This window comes from Myotis yumanensis, unplaced genomic scaffold, assembly GCF_028538775.1.
Source record: "Myotis yumanensis isolate MYYU_CA2020_CCGP unplaced genomic scaffold, mMyoYum1.0.hap1 SCAF_10, whole genome shotgun sequence".
In the NCBI taxonomy this organism is placed as follows: domain Eukaryota; kingdom Metazoa; phylum Chordata; class Mammalia; order Chiroptera; family Vespertilionidae; genus Myotis; species Myotis yumanensis.
Window position 1 is genome coordinate 5,822,062 of NW_027223761.1, and position 19,480 is coordinate 5,841,541.

The 19,480-nt window shown below is 40.5% G+C and overlaps 1 protein-coding gene and 1 pseudogene across 1 annotated transcript in view; both read left to right on the plus strand.

Annotated features, from left to right (window-relative positions):
- PACS1 (phosphofurin acidic cluster sorting protein 1) overlaps positions 1-19,480 on the plus strand; it is a 100,797-nt gene that overhangs the window by 45,809 nt on the left and 35,508 nt on the right. Inside the window, exon 2 of the mRNA XM_070427561.1 lies at positions 15,086-15,173. Within this exon, the coding sequence (XP_070283662.1) occupies positions 15,086-15,173 (88 nt within the window). The remainder of the gene's footprint in view (positions 1-15,085; positions 15,174-19,480) is intronic.
- LOC139017825 (histone deacetylase complex subunit SAP18 pseudogene) lies at positions 3,066-3,671 on the plus strand (annotated as a pseudogene).

The window sequence follows — 19,480 nt, forward strand, 5'->3', positions numbered from 1 at the left end:
GGCCTGTGGACTGAAGGGTCCTGTGTTCAATTCCAGTCAGGGGCACATGCCCAGGTTGCAGGCTTGATCCTCAGTAGGGGCTGTGCAGGAGGCAGCCAATCAATGATTCTCTCTCATCATTGATGTTTCTATCTTTCTCTCCCTCTTCCTTCCTCTCTGAAATCAATTTAAAAATATCTTTAAAAAATATTGGACAGCCCTAACTGGTTTGGCTCCGTGGATAGAGCGTCGGCCTGCGACTGAAGGATCCCGGGTTCGATTCCGGTCAAGGGCATGTATCTTGGTTGCGGGCACATCCCCATTAGTGGGTGTGCAGGAGGCAGCTGATCGATGTTTCTTTCTCATCGATGTTTCTAACTCTCTATCCCTCTCCTTTCCTCTCTGTAAAAAATCAATAAAATATATATATATATTTTTTAAATATATTTTATTGATTTTTTTACAGAGAGGAAGGGAGAGAGATAGAGAGTCAGAAACATCGATGAGAGAGAAACATCGATCAGCTGCCTCCTGCACATCTCCCACTGGGGATGTGCCCGAAACCCAGGTACATGCCCTTGACCGGAATCGAACCTGGGACCTTTCAGTCCGCAGGCCGACGCTCTATCCACTGAGCCAAACCGGTTTCGGCAATAAAATATATTTTTAAAAAAATGTTGGCCAGTGTAGAGCTGTCCTTTGGACATCAGTAGAGAGCCACTACTCACTTTTTTCTATGTCAGAGATGCAATATGGTAGGAAGAGCTTAGAATTATATCAGTTGCAAGGCTTTATCCCTTCTGTTCCTTCTTTGTCGAACTTTAATATGCATAGGGATAATCTGAGAATCCTGTTAAAATGCAGGTTCTAATTAAGTAGGTCTGGGGTTGGGCTAAGAGTCTGTATTTCTGATAAGGCCCCAGAACATGCTGATGCTGCTGGTCCATAGACCACATATATTAGGCAGGACCAAGGATAGGGTGAGTTAAGCAAGAGACTCTGGATGCAGTATTTAAGGAGGCACTTATTCTCAGATTTGCACAAATGTCAACCTTGCACTTGCACAAACCTGAGAGTGAGTGCTTCCCTCAAGTGCCTCCCAACCCCAGCCTTGATATCATGTGTCTTTTTTATTTTATTTTATTGATTTCAGAGAGGAAGGGAGGGGGAGATAGAAATATCAATGATGAGAGAGAATCATTGATCGGCTGCCTCCTGCATGCCTCCTACTGGGGATCAAGACCACAACCTGGGCATGTGCCCTTGGCCAAAATTGAACCTGGGACCTTTCAGTCTGCAGGCGGACACTCTATCCACTGAGCCAAACCAGCTAGGGCTCATGTATCTTTTTTTCAATTGATAGAATCACCATTGATAAACCTATTAAGTAGAACTTCTGAGAGGTACGACCTTTCTATCTTCATTTTAAAAAATCGTTACCCAAGGACATGCTTATTGATTTGAGAGAGAGAAACATTGATGTAAGAAAGAAGCATCGAACAGTTGCCTTTCCATACATTCCCAATCATTTGGAGACGTTCTTCATGAATTTTACTTTAAGTAAACAAGGAAAGAGGCTTGTTTCCAATGTCTTGCTATTACAGACAATGCTGCAAAGAATAAATTGGTCATATTCATGTACTTTATGTATAATATATGTCTTGTTATACAGCAGTATGATTCCATTTTATAGTCTTACAATTCATTTATCTTAAACTTTTAATATATTTAATGCAATGTTATTATTTTTATATCTTTAGGTTCTTAGTGGATTTGGAAGGTGTTTTCTCATTAAAGGAAATAATTTCTGTCAGATATAAACCTGATCTTTCTATAATTCAGAGCTGTTAGTTTAACCAAATCAAATGGAACTCCTGAGCCCGGCTGGCATGGCTCAGTGGTTGAGCGTCGACCTATGAACCAGGAGGTCATGGTTTGATTCCTGGTCAGGGCACATGCCCAGATTGTGGGCTCGATCCCTAGTGTGGGGTGTGCAGGAGGTAGCCAATCAATGATTCTCATTATTGATGTCTCTATCTCTCTCCCTCTTTCTTTCTACCTTAAATCAATAAAAATGTATTTTTTAAAAATGGAACTCCTGAAAAAAAGGAGAAGGTTCACGCCAACTGCCATCCAACATTGCTTTCCCCAGTAGAGCAACCCTGAGATGTGTGTTGATGCCAGTGGTGTCTGGGGTTTTCACATTCTGCCCCCTTACATGTTAGCCACCTTCACTGGAAAATCCCAAAGCCATGAGCGGTATTTGTATCTGACATGCCATCACTGAGAAAACAAAATGAATTACAAACTGAAATTTAGTCTGCATTGACCCTGGCTGTGTGGCTTGACTAGAAATTCTATTATTTACAGGTAGATCAGGTCCATCTGTCTAGTAAAGAGGCTATTTTTTCTGATGCAGCTTTTTACACTGCATTCAGGTTGTTCTGTTAATGAAAATGTCAAAGAAAAAGTGATTTCCCTCCCAAGCAGTATTAGATTACAGTGTTGTCTAGAGCCTTGCAATTGAATTACCTTCCTGTAATCAATCCCGCCTTATCAGTTAATGCTACTTGTAATGGACTGCTGGCTTCCAGAGACTTGGTGTGGATTATTTAAAACTCCTTGCTGTCTAGAAGAGACATTATCTGTGGCATGTCCACCTTCCCCAGGTGGCACCTTCCTTAGTAGAACACTCGTGAGGCTGGCTGGTGCTGGAAGAGCGTCCTGGAGCAGCTGCTGGGCACAAAGAGCAGTGCTCTGTAAGGGGTCATCTTACAGCTGACCCTTCCCTGTGTGCACTCAGCTGGACTGGATCTGGTGGCCTCAGAGTCCTTGCTAGTGCAGTTTTGCTCTTCTCCTTCGTGTGTGCCTCTCAGGTGGTACCACTAACCCAAGGGAAGAAATGAAGAAGAAATTTAATTTGCTATGAGGTTTGCCCTGATTTAATGTGTAATACTCAGGTTGGGAAGCCATTAGCTGTTGAAGACTTTTTTTAGGGTGAAAAACATTTTAAGAAGGTTGAAAGCTGTGTGCAATTTATTTAGAATAAGTTGTGTAAGAGAAATACTTTGTCAAAAACTTCAGTATCAAGTTCATTCTTGTGCTTGCTGCGGGGGTCAGAGGTCAGAGCAAGCATCTCCTGGGCCACAGGAGGAAGATGGAAGTGAAGTCACATGTCACCCAGGAGGAAATTAGGAAGGAACTGGCGAAGCCAATCTACTGGGAGATGTCCCTACTGCTGCTGTGTCTTCACCAACAATGGGCGCCACCACTGCATGGATGAGTTCTCCCCTGGGAACTTGCCATCCAGGGAGCTGCAGATCTATACATACCTGGATGGATGCAGCCTTGAAATAACTGATTAGTTCAGTAAAAGAAGTCTACCAGGAAGCTGGAAAGAAGAATACACACTTGAATTTTGCAATTGTTTTACAGATATTAAAAGACCTGGCTACTGAGTAAAGGAGATTGGCAGTACCCTGTCCAGGAGAAAGGGGACTGACTGACCATGATTCCATGACCCTGCATCACAGAAGTTTCAGTTCAGAGATTAACTGGATATAGTCACATCACCCCTCTGAATTGGGCACCACCTCTTCCAGGAGCAGGAGGCCATTTTAAACTTTATTGACTAGTTTTTGAGTTTATTTTTCATACAGTTATGTAAAACAGATTTACTCTTTTCCTCCCATTATTGCCATTAAAACTTTAAACAAATTGTAATGCATTCATTTAGGAGTTAATTTTAGATGTACTATGGTATGAAATTAATATTTCAAGTCCTATATAATATAAAGTGCTATTAGCATTCTATGTAAAACTATTGTTAAATATACGTGTGCAATAAAAAAAACTTACAGTATCAACATAGCAACAATATTCAAAAATGTTTTTAATTTGGGGAGGTTTATAATCATAGAACTAGGAGTCAGAAATTCTTGAACTTTGATTCCTGTTTTCCTCTTTCTGATAACTGACTATATTTAGTTTTTTCTTGAGTTCTTATCAAAGAATGGGAAGACCAGCAATATAATACCAGTTTGCTGAATGACCAGAGCAGCTATGTGATATTTTGCAGTTTGAATAGGGTAAGTTACAGCAGTGGGAGCCATTTCTATTACAAAGAGAAACTGTATCGCGTGAGGAAGAGAACAGATATATTAGGGCAAGGGAAATAATTCTTGTGTTTGATTTTGTGCAGATAAATATAGAAATCAGGTAACCAGCTTTCAGTGGCTTATGGTTGACTTCAGATATGAACCAGTAGAGAAAACGCATGACTTATAGGAAAGGAAAACAAAAATAGCCCAAGCAGCTTGCTTTCCTAAATGAATCATGGTGAAACCTGCTCCTGATACCTAGATAAGACTTGAAAGAAACTGTCATTTGGTCTACTTTTAAACCAGATAGAGTTCTTTAAAACCATCTTTTAGCAAGTTATGTTTTGCTTTCTCAAGGCCTAGAAGTATGTGATGTAATAGTGTAGGAAGACAACTGGATATGAGGAATGGTCATTTTTCTTTATGATCTCACAGGACTTATAATGTATTTTATGTCATGTGACTGAGTGTCACACTTGAAGAAAGATTTAAAAGTAGCTGAGGACAGAGGTAGGACTTTGGTGGGTGGAGTGAGGGAGTCAGCAAATCACTTCTCCAAAAACAATAATTTCAGCCCTCTGGATATAGAACAAATGCAAACAACAAATCAAGAAGCATTTATCCATAAGAAACTGCTGAACTTCAAGGAAGAACAGTGGGAATTTTTTATGTTCTAGCCTGGGATTACTCACCGCCCCATTAGTGTAGTAGTTCTCTCAGGGTGGGGCAGACCATGAAAATTAGCAATTTGGCTTCTAGAGGAAGCCCACTTGATTTGGAGTAGAAAGTGAAAAGCCCATGCCCATTGGTATTGTCAGTAAGAGTAATGATCTCAGTGGCAACTGAACAAGGCAGTTCTGGTAGCCTAAATAGCTGTCCCAATTAGGTTAAGTAACAGACTGGTGCATAAGCTAAAACTTCACAGAGATCCTGGAAATGACATAGACATAGAAAGGCTTGAAAAGCTCTCTACACATTCCCAACCGACTAGAAGCCTATGCATACATGCAGGTAAGACTGGAGAGGTCTCAAGTTATCCACATATCCCTGGTTGGCTGGGAAGTTGAATAAATGTACAGAGATGCAGGAGGGCCCAGCAGAAAGTAAGAGTTGCGCCGAAACCGGTTTGGCTCAGTGGATGGAGCATCGGCCTGCGGACTGAAAGGTCCCGGGTTCGATTCTGGTCAAGGGCATGTGCCTGGGTTGCGGGCACATCTCCCGTGGGAGATGTGCAGGGGGCAGCTGGTCGATGTTTCTCTCTCATCGATGTTTCTAACTCTCTGTCTCTCTCCCTTCCTCTCTGTAAAAAATCAATAAAATATAAAAAAAAAAAAAAAAAAAAAAAGAAAGTAAGAGTTGGGTCAGACCTGAACTTTGTATTCCATAACCCCTACATAGTTCCACAGGCAGAGGTTGGAAGTCTAACTGCCTCACGATGTGTGAGTTGAATCTTTAACCAATTATTGGCTGGTCACTAAACTGTGTAGATGCAGGGGCAGTCCTTAGAAGTCAGTTTTAAAAATAACAAGAATTTTTTTTTTTTTAAAGGGCAACTGAGTAGAGACATCATGGCTGTATATCATGGAGGAGACAGATTCTTCAGATTTAGTCTAGGAACATTACTAACATGGAAAGATGTCCACTTAATCAATGTAAATTGTAAAATATCCATTTGGTTAAAAAGAAGCACAAAAGAACTAGTATATGCTCAAAGGTTGGTGGACCCACATACACACATTTTCCCCCCAGACTTTTTAGCAATAATTCTCTCCAGAGGTTTCTTTTCACTTTATATTTTCAAAATAAATTAGGTATTTTTTCTGCAGTGTACCAGTAATACTTTGTAAACACACACATACAGAGACACTTTTTAAAAAGTTACTCATAGCACATTTCATAGCAGCTCTGGCTGGGTAGCTCAGTTGTAGTGTTGTCCCATACACCAGAAGGTTGGGAGTTTAATTCCTGGTCAGGGCACATACCTAGGTTGGAGGTTCAATCTCTGGTCAGGGCAAGTACAGGAGGCAACCAATCGATGTTTCTCTCTCACATCAATGTTTCTCTCTTACAAAATCAGTAAAAAACACATCCTCAGGTGAGGGTTAAAAAAAAAAAGTTACTCATAGCATAACACTGTGATTTGGAATTGTGAAGTTTACTGAGTCAGGTACTCAGTCTATAAGCAGCACTTTTACCTCCATTCCACCTCCTGTGTTCCTCTTCTATTGCTTTTTTTAAAACATGTCTATTTAGTTCCTTATAAAAATACTAGAGGCCCGGTGCACGAAATTTGTGCACGGGTGCAGTCCCTAGGCCTGGCGACGATCTAAGTGCGAGCCTCTGGTGTGGAAGGGCAGGTCTCAGCTGACCTCGGGGCCCTGGGCGACACCTGGGCCCTCGGGCTCCCATGTGTCCCCCTCTGCCTGAGTCATTGGGCCCTTGCCCTGCTCCCTCAGCACCTGGGAACCAGGTTGCGGCCCCACCCCCCATTGCCACCATAGGTCGCTGTCTGCTGGACAATCAGGCCCCCGCCCAGCTCCCTCAGTACCTAGGAGCTGGTGGCAGCCCTGCCCCCCGCCACTGCTGCTGGTCGCCATCTGCGGGGTGATCAGTGGTGCAATTAGGCCCCGTTCGCACCTGCCTTGGCCTGGCACCACCCGCTCACCTGCTCCACCATCCTGCTGCGGTCCCACTCTCATCAGGGCCCATGCCTCCACTGCCGCTCACTGCCAACACCATGTCACTGAAGCCCACCATGTTTTGCATCACCCCCAGGTGGTCAGTGCATGTCATAGCAAGCAGTCGAACTCCAGGTTGAACTCCCAGTTGAGAGGACAATTTGCATATTAGGTTTTTATTATATAGGATTTGGGAGCAAAACTTATCTTATTCATATTTATTCACTTCTCCCCATCCTATTTCTCTGTTCCTATTATGCATTGCACATTTGTAAATATTTACACTTTATTAGAGTCATATAAATAGTAATTATTTCATACGAAGGTTGGAATTTAATACTGTAATCTATGGTACAGTTTACTCAATCCACATTCTTTTCTTTCTCCTCCCCCAAAAATAACCATTGTGGCTATCAAAACAAAACCCAAAACAAATAAGAGCTCTATTTCTCATGTCCTCCAGTTACTAAATATAGAACAGACTGAGTTGTGGTGACTCCTAGGCGAGAAAAAGATTCATTTTTCTAGGATCAGAATTCCAGTTTCTAGCTTCTTTAATTTGGGACCTGGGCTATTTTGTTTTATGTTGTTTCCTTTTCATTAAAATAGAAAAACAGATTAAAGCCTTTTCTGCCTTTGACTTTATTCTATGTGGCACATGGACTGCTTGACTTAATAAATTTCTAAGGACAATGAAGACTTTACCATTGAAATGTTAATATCCATTACTTTAAAACATTCACTTATAAATCTTTTGTTTATAGCACTATGCTTTAAAGATAAGATATTATTTTTTTAAAACCATAAAAGTACATTTAATTGTAAATTATTCCCAGTTGAGTTAGAGGAAGTTTCCAGTAAAGTAGGTAGATTAAAGTGGTTGCTCAAATCCTCCCACAGATAAAAATTAGAAAATCTGGAAAAATAAAACAAACTACTAAAAGCATTCAAAAACAGATAGATGCTAGAGGAGAGTTGACTCCTAAAAATTGTAATTGGAAGGAGCGAAACTTGAAAGATTATGGCTTTTTTTGTCAAAGAGTTTCCTCCAGACTCCATGGTGGCTTTAGTGGAATGAAATGACAATGAAAAACTGCAGCCTTACGGGTAAGAAGTGATAAAGAAGAGAGGTCAGGGATAGAAGAACAGCTGGAAATTTAAGATGGAAATCCTGGAAGCAAGAAAATACTGCAGAAATGGTGAGGCCAGCATCTGAGTAAAAACTCTGCCGAAGTCCAGCCAGTGTGGCTCAGTGATTGAGCATCGACCTATGAACCAGGAGGTCACAGTTCAATTCCTGGTCAGGGCACATGCCCAGGTTGTAGGCTCGATCCTCAGTAAGGGGTGTGCAGGAGGCAGCCAATCAGTGATTCTCTCTCATCATTGATGTTTCTATCCCTCTTTTCCTCTCCCTTCCAAAGGTGGCAGGTTTTAAACTCAAGTAGAAATAGGAATGGTAGCCGAAACCGGTTTGGCTCAGTGGATAGAGCGTCGGCCTGCGAACTGAAAGGTCCCAGGTTCGATTCCGGTCAAGGGCATGTACCTGGGTTGCGGGCACATCCCCAGTGGGAGATGTGCAGGAGGCAGCTGATCGATGTTTCTCTCTCATCAATGTTTCTAACTCTCTATCTCTCTCCCTTCCTCTCTGTAAAAAATCAATAAAATATATTTTAAAAAAAAGAAAGAAATAGGAATGGTATAGTGTGGGTAATAGTAATAAAATGATCCTTTAATTCCATTGGACAATGGATGAATTCCCACTTGAAATCTCAGCTAGATAAGAAAGAAGAGATCCAATTTGCTTTGTTTTCTTCCCAAAGAAAAAAATCCTTATTTGGACATAAAAAATAAGTTAGAAAGTGAGGATTCAGAGCATCAATTCACTGTTGACTTCCTATAAATGATAGCTTTCCCCAAGTCAAGTTGGATTCTAGGAAGAATATGGTGAGTGTCTATGAGAGGCAAACACTTTATTTTAGGACCCCCATCAGATGAACATTAATCCATATAGTGGGTTGAATAGTGGCCCCCTGAAAAGATGTGTCTAGTTCTAACCCTCATACCTGTGAATGTGACCTTATTTGGAAATAGGGTCTTTGCAGATATATAATTAAGGATCTTAAGGATCTCAAGATGAGGTCATCCTGAATTTAGGGTAGACTCTAAATCCAATGACTGATGTCCTTATAAGAGAAAGGAGAGGGAGTTTTGAGACACACAGAGACACAAGAGGAAAGTTTATGGGAAGACAGGCAGAGATTGGAGTGAGTGATATGTCTATAAGCCAAGGAATGCCAGAGACTACCAGCCACCGAGTGTAAGAGGCAAGGAAGGATTCTCCTCGAGAGGCTTCAGGTAGAATGCAGCCCTGCTGACACCTTCATTTTGGACTTCCAGTCAATAGAACTATGAGAGAATAAAACTCCTGTTGTTGTAAGTCACCAAGTTGGTGGTAATTAACAAATGACAGCCCTCGGAAATTAATACAGTCAAAGATGAAAATAAGGCATATTCGAAGTTGTTGGAGGGAAAGTTGTTATGTAGACTCACAAAAATATATTTTGTAAGACTTGTGCATCTATTGTGTGAAGCCATGTAAGGAATCTTAAAATTTTATAGGTAATCAATTGGGGGGAGGGCAATTGATTTATATAGATACTAGAGGCCCAATGCATGAAATTTGTGCAAGGGACTTGGCCCTCGAAGCCCCGGCTGCCTCACGGCCCTGCCCACTGGTCGTTCCGGAAGGTCATTCCAGAAGGTTGTTCTGCCATCCAGTCTAATTAGCATATTAGCTCTTTTATTATATAGAATAATCCCAAAAAGCAAAATAAAATGACCCTTTTTATTTGGAGCCCTTAGAAAATTTGAAGAGGGAGACACAGAAATACAGAGTGTGTGTGTCTGTATTAGGCAAATGTATAAGCATATCCATTAAATTTTCCATTAGAGAATAACTTAAAAACCATACTAAAAATGATACAAGTTAGTTTTCTTTCAAATTAATACAAAAAATGATGGTGGTTCTTCCTTTGAAAATAGTTATTGGTAAAGTCTGACGTGATGTTCTTCTTACCCCAGTATTTCAAGCCCTATAACATTTATAATTACTTTGAGATAAGGCTCATTTTATTTTTTAGTCTATTGTCTCTAACATTTCTAATCTAAAGCTAAATTACTTTTCAGATCATAGTTCTGAATTTTGTACTTCATATGTTGCAGTCCCAGGAAATGAACTTGAAAAATGTTCGTTCTTATTCTGGTCTCCTTTTTAAGGTGGAAGGTCTTTGAATAGCTAGCTGTATGGAGCATATTCTTATTTGAAGCCTTGTGGTTTCAAACAATAAGATGACGTTTGTTCCTCTCTCTCAAGTTCCTTATCAAGAATGCCCAGGGATTATCCTGTACTATTACCTGACCCTAATAGCAGCTGTGTGTTTTTTTTTCTGGAAGCAAAAGTCTGGAGGAGTGGAATGGATAGGGAGATCAGAGAAAGATGGAATTATCTCTGGAAAAAAAGAAGCCAGTGGTTATACCATACTTAAAAATGTATAATTTAAAGGTAAAATGGCAAGCTGTTTCAGCCCCCAACATGTCCCACTTTTTAAAATGTTGTCTAAAGAAAGACATCTTGAATCCAAATTACCCAATTTTCTTGTTTGTCTAAACATTCTAAAATCTGCCAGAGGCTGGATGTTGCGAGGTGGGAATAAAGGAAAGTGAAGGCAAATAAGAAAAGGAAGGGAGCCAGACGGCAGTTCGGTGTTTCCATCCTGAACCTCCAGTTTTTGTGAAGCGCCAAGATCTGGACGGCTGTGATGCCTTCACAATTGGACATGAAATCAGAGATCTTTGGTTCTAGCCTCTTGCTGTGACTGTGCGTTTTTTGAACTTTGCAGAGTAAAGATTTCTTCCTTGTGTTATTCAGTTTATCATTCTAGTCTCATTATGGAGGAGATAATGGATCAACTCCTCATCTATGTGATTATAAAAATCGTACAAGGAGCCCTAGCTGGGTTTGCCAGTTGGTTGGAGCATCATCCCCTACACTAAAAAGGTTTTGGGTTCAATGCCCAGTCGGGACGCATTGGGGAGGCAGCTGATAGATGTTTCTCTCCCCCTCCTCCTCTCTCTAAAATCAATAAAAACATATCCTCGGGTAAGGATTAAGAAAAACAGTACTACAATGACCCGGGGATAATGATATGGTAGGGCATAATTGAAACTCTGGGTAATTGTACGCTATGTCTCATTTTCCTTGTATATCATTCTAGTGACACCAGAGGTACTTAAATTAAAATATATACATATTTGTTGACTTAACCCATCCAGGTCCCCAGTCACCTCTCTTCCCTACATTCTCAGATAAAAATTTCTCTCTTCCCTGGGGAATGCTGATAACCACAGTGGTCTTTGATAAGACCATTTGGTCCTGACATCTTAATAAGCAGCCAGATGCTAGAAAACATGAGTTGTTAGACACACTGGTCAGCATGGCCACAGAGCTCCCTTTCTGTACCACATTGCTCTTTTTTGCCAGCTTGAAATCTTGTTCTCTGTCTTCACCTTCATCTGCAACTGCTCACATTTCCGAGGGGAAGGGATACTTCAAAGCTTTTGTTTATTACTACTCCACTGAAGCATCTCCTATTGTGGTCCCCAGTATTCTCCGTTTTGCCAAATCAATGATCAGTTTTCTGACCGTGGCTACTTCTCAGAAGCATTTGACACATCTTAGCATTTTCTTCTCTAGGTTCTTGGGGGCACATTCTTTCCCTACTTCACTGGAAGCTTCTCAGTCTGTCTTGCTGGACCTTTCTCTGCTGCCAGACTTGTAAGCATTGACATGCCTGGGGTTCCGGTCTTAGCTTTTTTTTAAAATTGGAACTTTCCTCTGAAGACCTCAGCGATCTCCATTGCTTTAAACATCTTTATGGTGTGTTTCTGGCCTAATCTTTCCCTAGATCTCAGGACTCATAGCTAGCTGCCTACTTTAATTTTCCCAGTTGGATATTTAAGCTGTCTCAAACTTAATAATGACCTGACTTTCTGCCCTAATCACCAAAAAACTTCCCCGTTTCCCTCTTTTCAGTAAACAGTAAATACCACCATCCATCCACTCAGTTGCTCAAGCCAAAAACTCAGAAACCTCTGAGCTTTTTCCCTATACCCTCTTTCAGTTTATCAGCAAGTTCTATCAGTTCTACCAGAATGTTCCTGAATTCCACCCTTCTGTTCATCTCCACTGCTACTGCCCCAGATCAAACCTCCTTTCTTCTCACCTGACCCCAGCAACAACCTCTGACAGGTCCTCCTGTTTCCACCCTCTCCTTTCCATGGTCCATTATTCACACAGCAGTAGAGTGAGCTTGTGCAAATCATTTTATATCATTCACTTGTTTATAATTCTCCATTGGCCTCCCATCAAAACCAGCCTCCATTTGCCTTTCAAACCTCACATCTTACTGCTCTCCCCATTCCCTGGGCCGCAGACACACTCGCCTTCTTTGTTTCCTTCACACGTGCCAACCTCGTCTTATGTTACATCCTCATGCTCTTTACAGGTTCCCCTCTATGTACTTCCCAAGACAATTTGTAGTTTATTTTTGCTTGGTTTTGAATTTGATACAGTATCGTACTCTACGTAGTCTTCTGCAACTTTGTTTTCGCTAAGCATTGTGTTTTGAGATTAATGCATGTTGAAGTCATTTTCACTGCAGGATGATAGCACTTGAGTGTATGAATATACCCCAGTTTATCACCCACTCTTCTAACAGTGCACATTTGGGTTCTGATGAGCATAACATAAGTAATACCTAGTTTACTGAGAGCTTACTGTGGGACAGGTACTATTCTCAGTGCTTTTATACATATGAATCCTCACAACAACCCTCTGGGTTGATATGACAATCCTCATTTTACAGATGAGGAAATAGTGGCATGGGAAGATGATGTAACTTACCCGCAGTCATATAGCTCATGAAGACTATGGGCACTTTTGTATATGTCTCCTGGTTCACAGGGCAAGCATTCTCCAAGAGCGAAATCGCTGAATCCTGGATTTCACACATGGCCTCACAAGATGATGCCTGACAGTTTCCTAAGTGCCTAAATGTCCAGCTGATACTCCCACTAGCAGCATATGAGTTCCCATTACGCCACATCTTCACCCACACTTAGTTTTGCCAATTTTGTGGGTGTAAAATGATATTTTGATTTCAATTTGCATTTCCCTGATTCCTAATGAGGTTGAGCATATTTTTGTATACTAGTATTTATTAGCCATTAGTGGCTAGACGTTTCTGGAAACATGAAACATCTGTTTATATCTTTTTACCCACTTTTCTATTGGTTTGCCAGTCTTTTTCTTATTGAATTATAGGAATTCTTTATATACTAGATCCTTTATCAGTATTATGAGTTTCAAATATCTTTTCCAAGTTCATGATTTGTGTTTTAATCCTGTGGTGTCTCCTGATGAACAGAAATTCCCAGTCTATATATATAAAAGGCTAATATGCTAAGTGTCCGACCATCTGACCAGTTGCTGTGATTCACACTGACCACCAGGGGGCAGACGCTCAATGCAGGAGCTGCTGTTACACGCACAGAGAAATGGCACCGCGGACCTGTCGCCCACAAAGCAACACTCAGCTTCCCCCAAGTGGGACATAGGCCCCACCACCACCCCAGAGCAACAGCCCACCAAATTGCAGCTGACACTGCCGAGACCCCAAGGCGCAAAATGCAGCCCACAGCCCAGCCTAGCCTGGAAACAGTCGCTGTGGGCGCTGGGTAATGATGTCACGTAGCAATGCCGACTTCCTCACCCCAGCCATGACTAGCCTCCTTGCAGTTTCTTCAGCCCAGGAACACAGCCTGTTTTATAGCCAGGTGCAAACATTTCACACTTTAACCGAATGTCTGTGAAGCGTTTTCCTGTGCCTCATCTCATTTGATCCTCACAGAAGTCCTGGAGTAGGTAGATAGGAGACTCGGTAGAATCCTATTTTCTTTTCATTAGCCGGAAAATGGAGATTTACAAAGTTTAGAAACGTGACCCGACTGAAAAGAAGTAAGAAATGGTGGACCTTGAAAATGATTTCAGGTTTTCTCACTGTGCAGAACATAGTCAAAAACTGCTGCAGTTAAATATTTTACCCTTTGTTCTCCCTGCGTGATCTATAATAATAATCTGCTTTGTGTTGATATTTACTGCTGTGTTGCTGACAATTACCTGAAAGAGAAGTTGGGGTGCTTCACTGAGCTGGAAAAAGTATAGCTACATCAGAAAGCAGGTCTAATTAAGCAAGTTATTCTATATATACATAAAGCTAAGTTGACTCGCACATGCACAATGCATATAAAGCTCTTGCTGGTGCCAATCACACGCGTGTGTTTCAGTCTGTCATTATCGATCGTGAATTTGGTTGACCTATTATAGAGAAAGGGCAAATAGCGATATTAAAATATTTCTTCTAGCCGAAACCGGTTTGGCTCAGAGGATAGAGCGTTGGCCTGCGGACTGAGGGGTCCCGGGTTTGATTCTGGTCAAGGGCATGTACCTGGGTTGCGGGCACATCCCCACTGGGGGGCGTGCGGGAGGCAGCTGATCGATGTTTCTCTCTCATCGATGTTTCTAACTCTCTATCTCTCTCCCTTCCTCTCTGTAAAAAATCAATAAAATATATTTAAAAAAAATATTTCTTCTAGTTAATTTCCTTTCAGTATGCATGAATTCGTATACTGGGCCACTAGCTTTAATATAATTGAATTTCTCAGTGTTTTCAGTGTCTTATTTAAGAAATCCATTCTTACCTCAGAGTCAGAAAGATATTGCCCATATTTTTCCTAAAATCTTGCCTTTTACAATTAAGTATTTAATATCCACCTAGAGATTATTTTTATATATTGTGTGAGATAGGATCCAAATTTTCTTATTTCAGAGTTTATTCTTTTCCCAGTTATTTTAATACTGCCCTTATATCAAGTTTTTGTATAATTGTGGGATTGTTTCTGGATGCTCTGGTCTGTTCCATTGATCTTGTTTTCTGTTCTTTCAATACCATACATGTTGGTTTTGGCTTGATGTGTATGGGCACCCCGGAGGTTGATGGGATAATGTACCTGTTTGACATTTCTCAAGTACAACAGTTAGATAAAAGGGGCGGGTGCTCATTTACTAAAGGAAGACACAGTTTGGACTGAGAATGGCATTCTGACATTTTTACTTGAGATAAAGCAGTGTTTCCCTGACAGAATGCCAATAACTCTTTTCTCATAAGTTCCTTACGTCTGACTGGATCTTCTTTCTCTAAACTTGTCTAGGCTATTCAGCTTGACCCTGAAGAAGCTCGTCATGCTCAAAGAAATGGACAAAGATCTTAACTCAGTGGTCATTGCTGTGAAACTACAGGTGAGTTTGTTCAGGGTTTGAAGAAGCTGGATAACTTTTGCCCACTGTTAGGGCTTCAGAAATGCTGATGGGGACCACCTCTCTCCCTTCGCTCAGAAAAGTAAGTGCAACGTGGAAAGACAATTGAGCTTGTGAGACCTCCCCGAATCCCAGTGCTGACTCGTAGTTAAAGCACTAAATTTTTCTAAACCTTAATTTCTTCATCTGGAGAATAAAAACGGCTCTTTCTGCCCTGCCTATCTAACAAAGTTACTGTGAAGGCCAAGTGATGCAGATGCTAAAGTACATACTTGGTAAACCATTCAGAAACTGCTAGGGTGGCTTGTATCAGTTTCGGCCTTTATCCCAGGATTTATAGGCCAAGCAGATACAAGGGTTGGGGTTTTCTTTGGAGGTTTTCTATAGGGTAGGAGAAATTTATAGGTTATTATTTCAGAATTAGAGATTAAAATTTTACTGGGATATTTTATATTCTGGATAATCTTCATATTTAACTCCCTATTCTTGACTCAGTATCTTCAAAGGACCCAAAATATTTCACATACCTTCATATTCTAAGCATTTCTGAATTTCCTGGAAAAAGGGAAAAGTGAACTACAAAGAAGTTAAGGAATTTATCTGTTGCCAGCTAATTACTGAGTGGCAGAAGTGGGACTAGAAACTAAAGAGCTGGTAATTTACGTGGTCACTAAACACCATTACCAGACCTTCTTAACTGATAAGTCTTCTCTAATGACGACTCCCTAGAGTTTACCGAGATTCTCAAATGCCTCTGGAGTCATTAAATAGTTACTGAATTCTTCAGCTTAAGAGTGGTGTATTTATTTAATTAATTTATTTAATTCTTAGTCATTAAAAAATGGTGAACTATATGGTAACTCCCTACTAACCGGAATATTTTATTAGCCAGACCAACTATCATGCAGCAATTTTTGTACTACCATTGGCTTCATTAACATCCACATCTATAGCATTCACAGTATGTGAACCATGCACTGAGGTCCTTTGCTTTGTTTCTGAGATAAAAGTCTCTTCATTTAGATCCCAAAAGTTAAAACATTTAAATTACTTGTTATGAATTCCTTTGTGTCCCACCTTATACTCTTACTCCCTGTTCATTTTTGTGCATAATTCTTCCAAATTCTGTGAAACATACGCAGACACGAGGGGCGGAAAAGAAAGTGTGGGGCAAGTCCATGCAGGTGGGAGCTTTCAGTATCTTTCCCTCCTTTCCTGGTTTTGCACCCGTTTCTAGGTCACAGGCAGTGTCCCACTTTGGGGGGAATGGGCAGGGCTTGTTTCCTTTGCTAAAAGCTGTTGCTTTCTAGCGCAGACACTGTTGGTATGGTTTTGAAAGTTCCCTGCTGCTCTTACCGTCCTGCAGTTAAATGCCTTTGCCAAAAGAAATAATTTATTTCCTGGTTAAATATTTAACATTCTATAAAATTTTAAATTATACCAAAAAACTGCAAATATTCTGAATTTTATTGCTTTATTTCTAAGCAGTTGAAAGTAATTACAGATGTTATCATTTAATACATATTTATTAAGCATCTATTATATGCCAAGCATTGTTCGAGGCACAGGGGCTAGATACAGCAGTGAACAAAACAGACCAAAATCCCTGCCTGAAGGACCTTTGCATCTGGTAGAATAGCAGTTTTCAAAATGAGGTCTGCAGACTCTGGGCTCCCTAAACCCCTTTCAGGAGAGACACAAGATTGAAGTGATCTTCATGATAATACTGTGGCCTTATTTGCTCTTTCCACTTGTGGTGACATTTGCATTGAACTGGGCAATGGTGGGTAAAGCAGCAGGTCCTCAGTGCACAGCAAGGCAGTTGCCCCAGGTTGTACCAGTAGTTATTGCATTGTTTACCATCACACTCAAAGGAAACGAGAAAGGACCAGTTTTGCTTAAGAATGTCCTTGAAGAAATAGTAAAAATGGCTAATTTACTATATCTCAACCCTGCACTCTGTGCCTTTCTAATATTCTGTGTGATAAAATGGGTAATATGCATGAAGCACTTCTGCTTCATAGCGAAGAATGCTGTCATCTTGGGGACAAGTGCTTGTGCAATGAGTTAAAGTTACTGCTTTTTCATGGAACCATTTTCACTTTGAGAGAAGGGCTTACAGACAAACTGGTTATTCAGACTTGGGTATTCAGAAGATATTTTCTTGAACTGTCACTTCAAAGGAAATAACAGAATATTTTTTACTAATCCTCCTATATAATAAAGTGGTAATATGCAAATTAACCCTCACACCCTCACAAGATGGCTGCCTACGACCAGGCCGGAAGGGAGCTTAGTGAGAGACGACCAAACGACTGAACAAGCAGACTATATGGGGCGACCAGGCCAGCATGGGGGTTAGTGAGAGACGACTGAACAGCAGGCTGTGTTGATAAACCTTGAAAACATTCTGCTAAATGGAAGAAGCCAGTCACAAAAGACCACATATTATATGGTTCCATTTATGTGAAATGTCCAGAACAGGCAAATCCAGTGTCAGAAAGTAAATGACTGGTTGCCTCGGGGTAGGGACCTGGGGTGATTAAGTTGGTAGAGAAACAGCTAAAGAATATGGGGTTTCTTTTGGGGGTGATAAATGTTCTAAAATTGATTGTGTTATGCACAACTCTAAATACACTAAAAGCCATTGAATTGTATACTTTAAATGGGTGAATTGGGTGTCATTTGGATTATATCCCAGTATAGTTGTATGCCATCTTATAAATTATTTTTGTTTTGGAAAAGATATTTTTCATAAAAATATTTTTATGTAAACATATAGTAGGCTTTCAAACTGATTGTCAAACTGCAGTGGGAAGGCCAGAGAGAGTTGGGGGGCAGGAGGGAGGGGAGTAAGAGATCAACCGAAGGACTTGTATGCATGCATATAAGCATAACTAATGGACATAAGACACTGGGGGGTAAGGGAGGGTAGGGGTTTGTCAAGGGCAGGGGGGAAAAAAGGACACTTATGTAATACCCTTTGTAATACTTTTAGCGAAAAATAAAAAAAATAAAATAAAATAAAATAAAAAAATAAAAAAAAAACATATAGTAGGCTTATTATAATTATTTTAAATGAATTGATATGTATTTTTAAATATCTCAGTTTTAATTCCTAATGTGGTAAATATGGATAGAAATACCTGCATAAACAAAAGTTTTTTGGATCCTCAATAATTTTGTTTTATTGCTTAAAGTATTACAAAGAGTATTACATATGTCTCCTTTTTTGCACCCCTTGACATTCCCCTGGCCTCCCATACCCCCCAGTGTCTTGTGTCCATTGGTTATTCTTATATGCATGCATACAAGTCCTTTGATTGATCTCTTATTCCCCCCCGCCAACCCTCCCCAGGCTTCCCACTGTAGTTTGACAGTCTGTTCAATGCTGCTCTGCCTCTGTATCTATTTTTGTTCATCAGTTTATAATGGTCTTTATTATCCATAAATGAGTGAGATCATGTGGTATTTATCTTTCTCTGACTCGCTTATTTCACTTAGCATAATGCTCTCCAGTTCCATCCATGCTGTTGCAAATGGTAAGAATTCCTTATTTTTTACAGCAGCATAGTATTCCATTGTGTAGATGTACCACAGTTTTCTAATCCATTCATCTGCTGATGGGTCCTCTAATTTTTAAGAGTTTAAAAAGATGGCCGAACCGGTTTGGCTCAGTGGATAGAGCATCGGCCTGCAGACTCAAGGGTCCCGGGTTCGATTCCGGTCAAGGGCATGTACCTTGGTTGCGGGCACATCCCCACTGGGGGGCGTGCGGGAGGCAGCTGATCGATGTTTCTCTCTCATCGATGTTTCTAACTCTCTATCCCTCTCCCTTCCTCTCTGTAAAAAAATCAATAAAATATATTTTTAACAACAAAAAAAAAAGATACCGAGACTGAAGAGTTTAAAATTATTGTAGTAGAAAGAAAGAGACAATAAACATAATAAATAAAAAACTTATATCCAGGCTTTCCTTGAACTTTAATCCATTCTTAAAAACATTTGGATGGTAGAAGTCTATCTTCCATTATTTATTTATTTTTTAAATATATTTTATTGATTTTTTACAGAGAGGAAGGGAGAGAGATAGAGAGTTAGAAACATCGATGAGAGAAAAACATCAATCAGCTGCCTCCTGCACACCTCCCACTGGGGATGTGCCTGCAACCCAGGTACATGCCCTTGACCGGAATCGAACCTGGGACCTTTCAGTCCGCAGGCTGACGCTCCATCCACTGAGCCAAACCGGTTTTGGCTCTTCCATTATTTAAATGGGAAAAATAGCA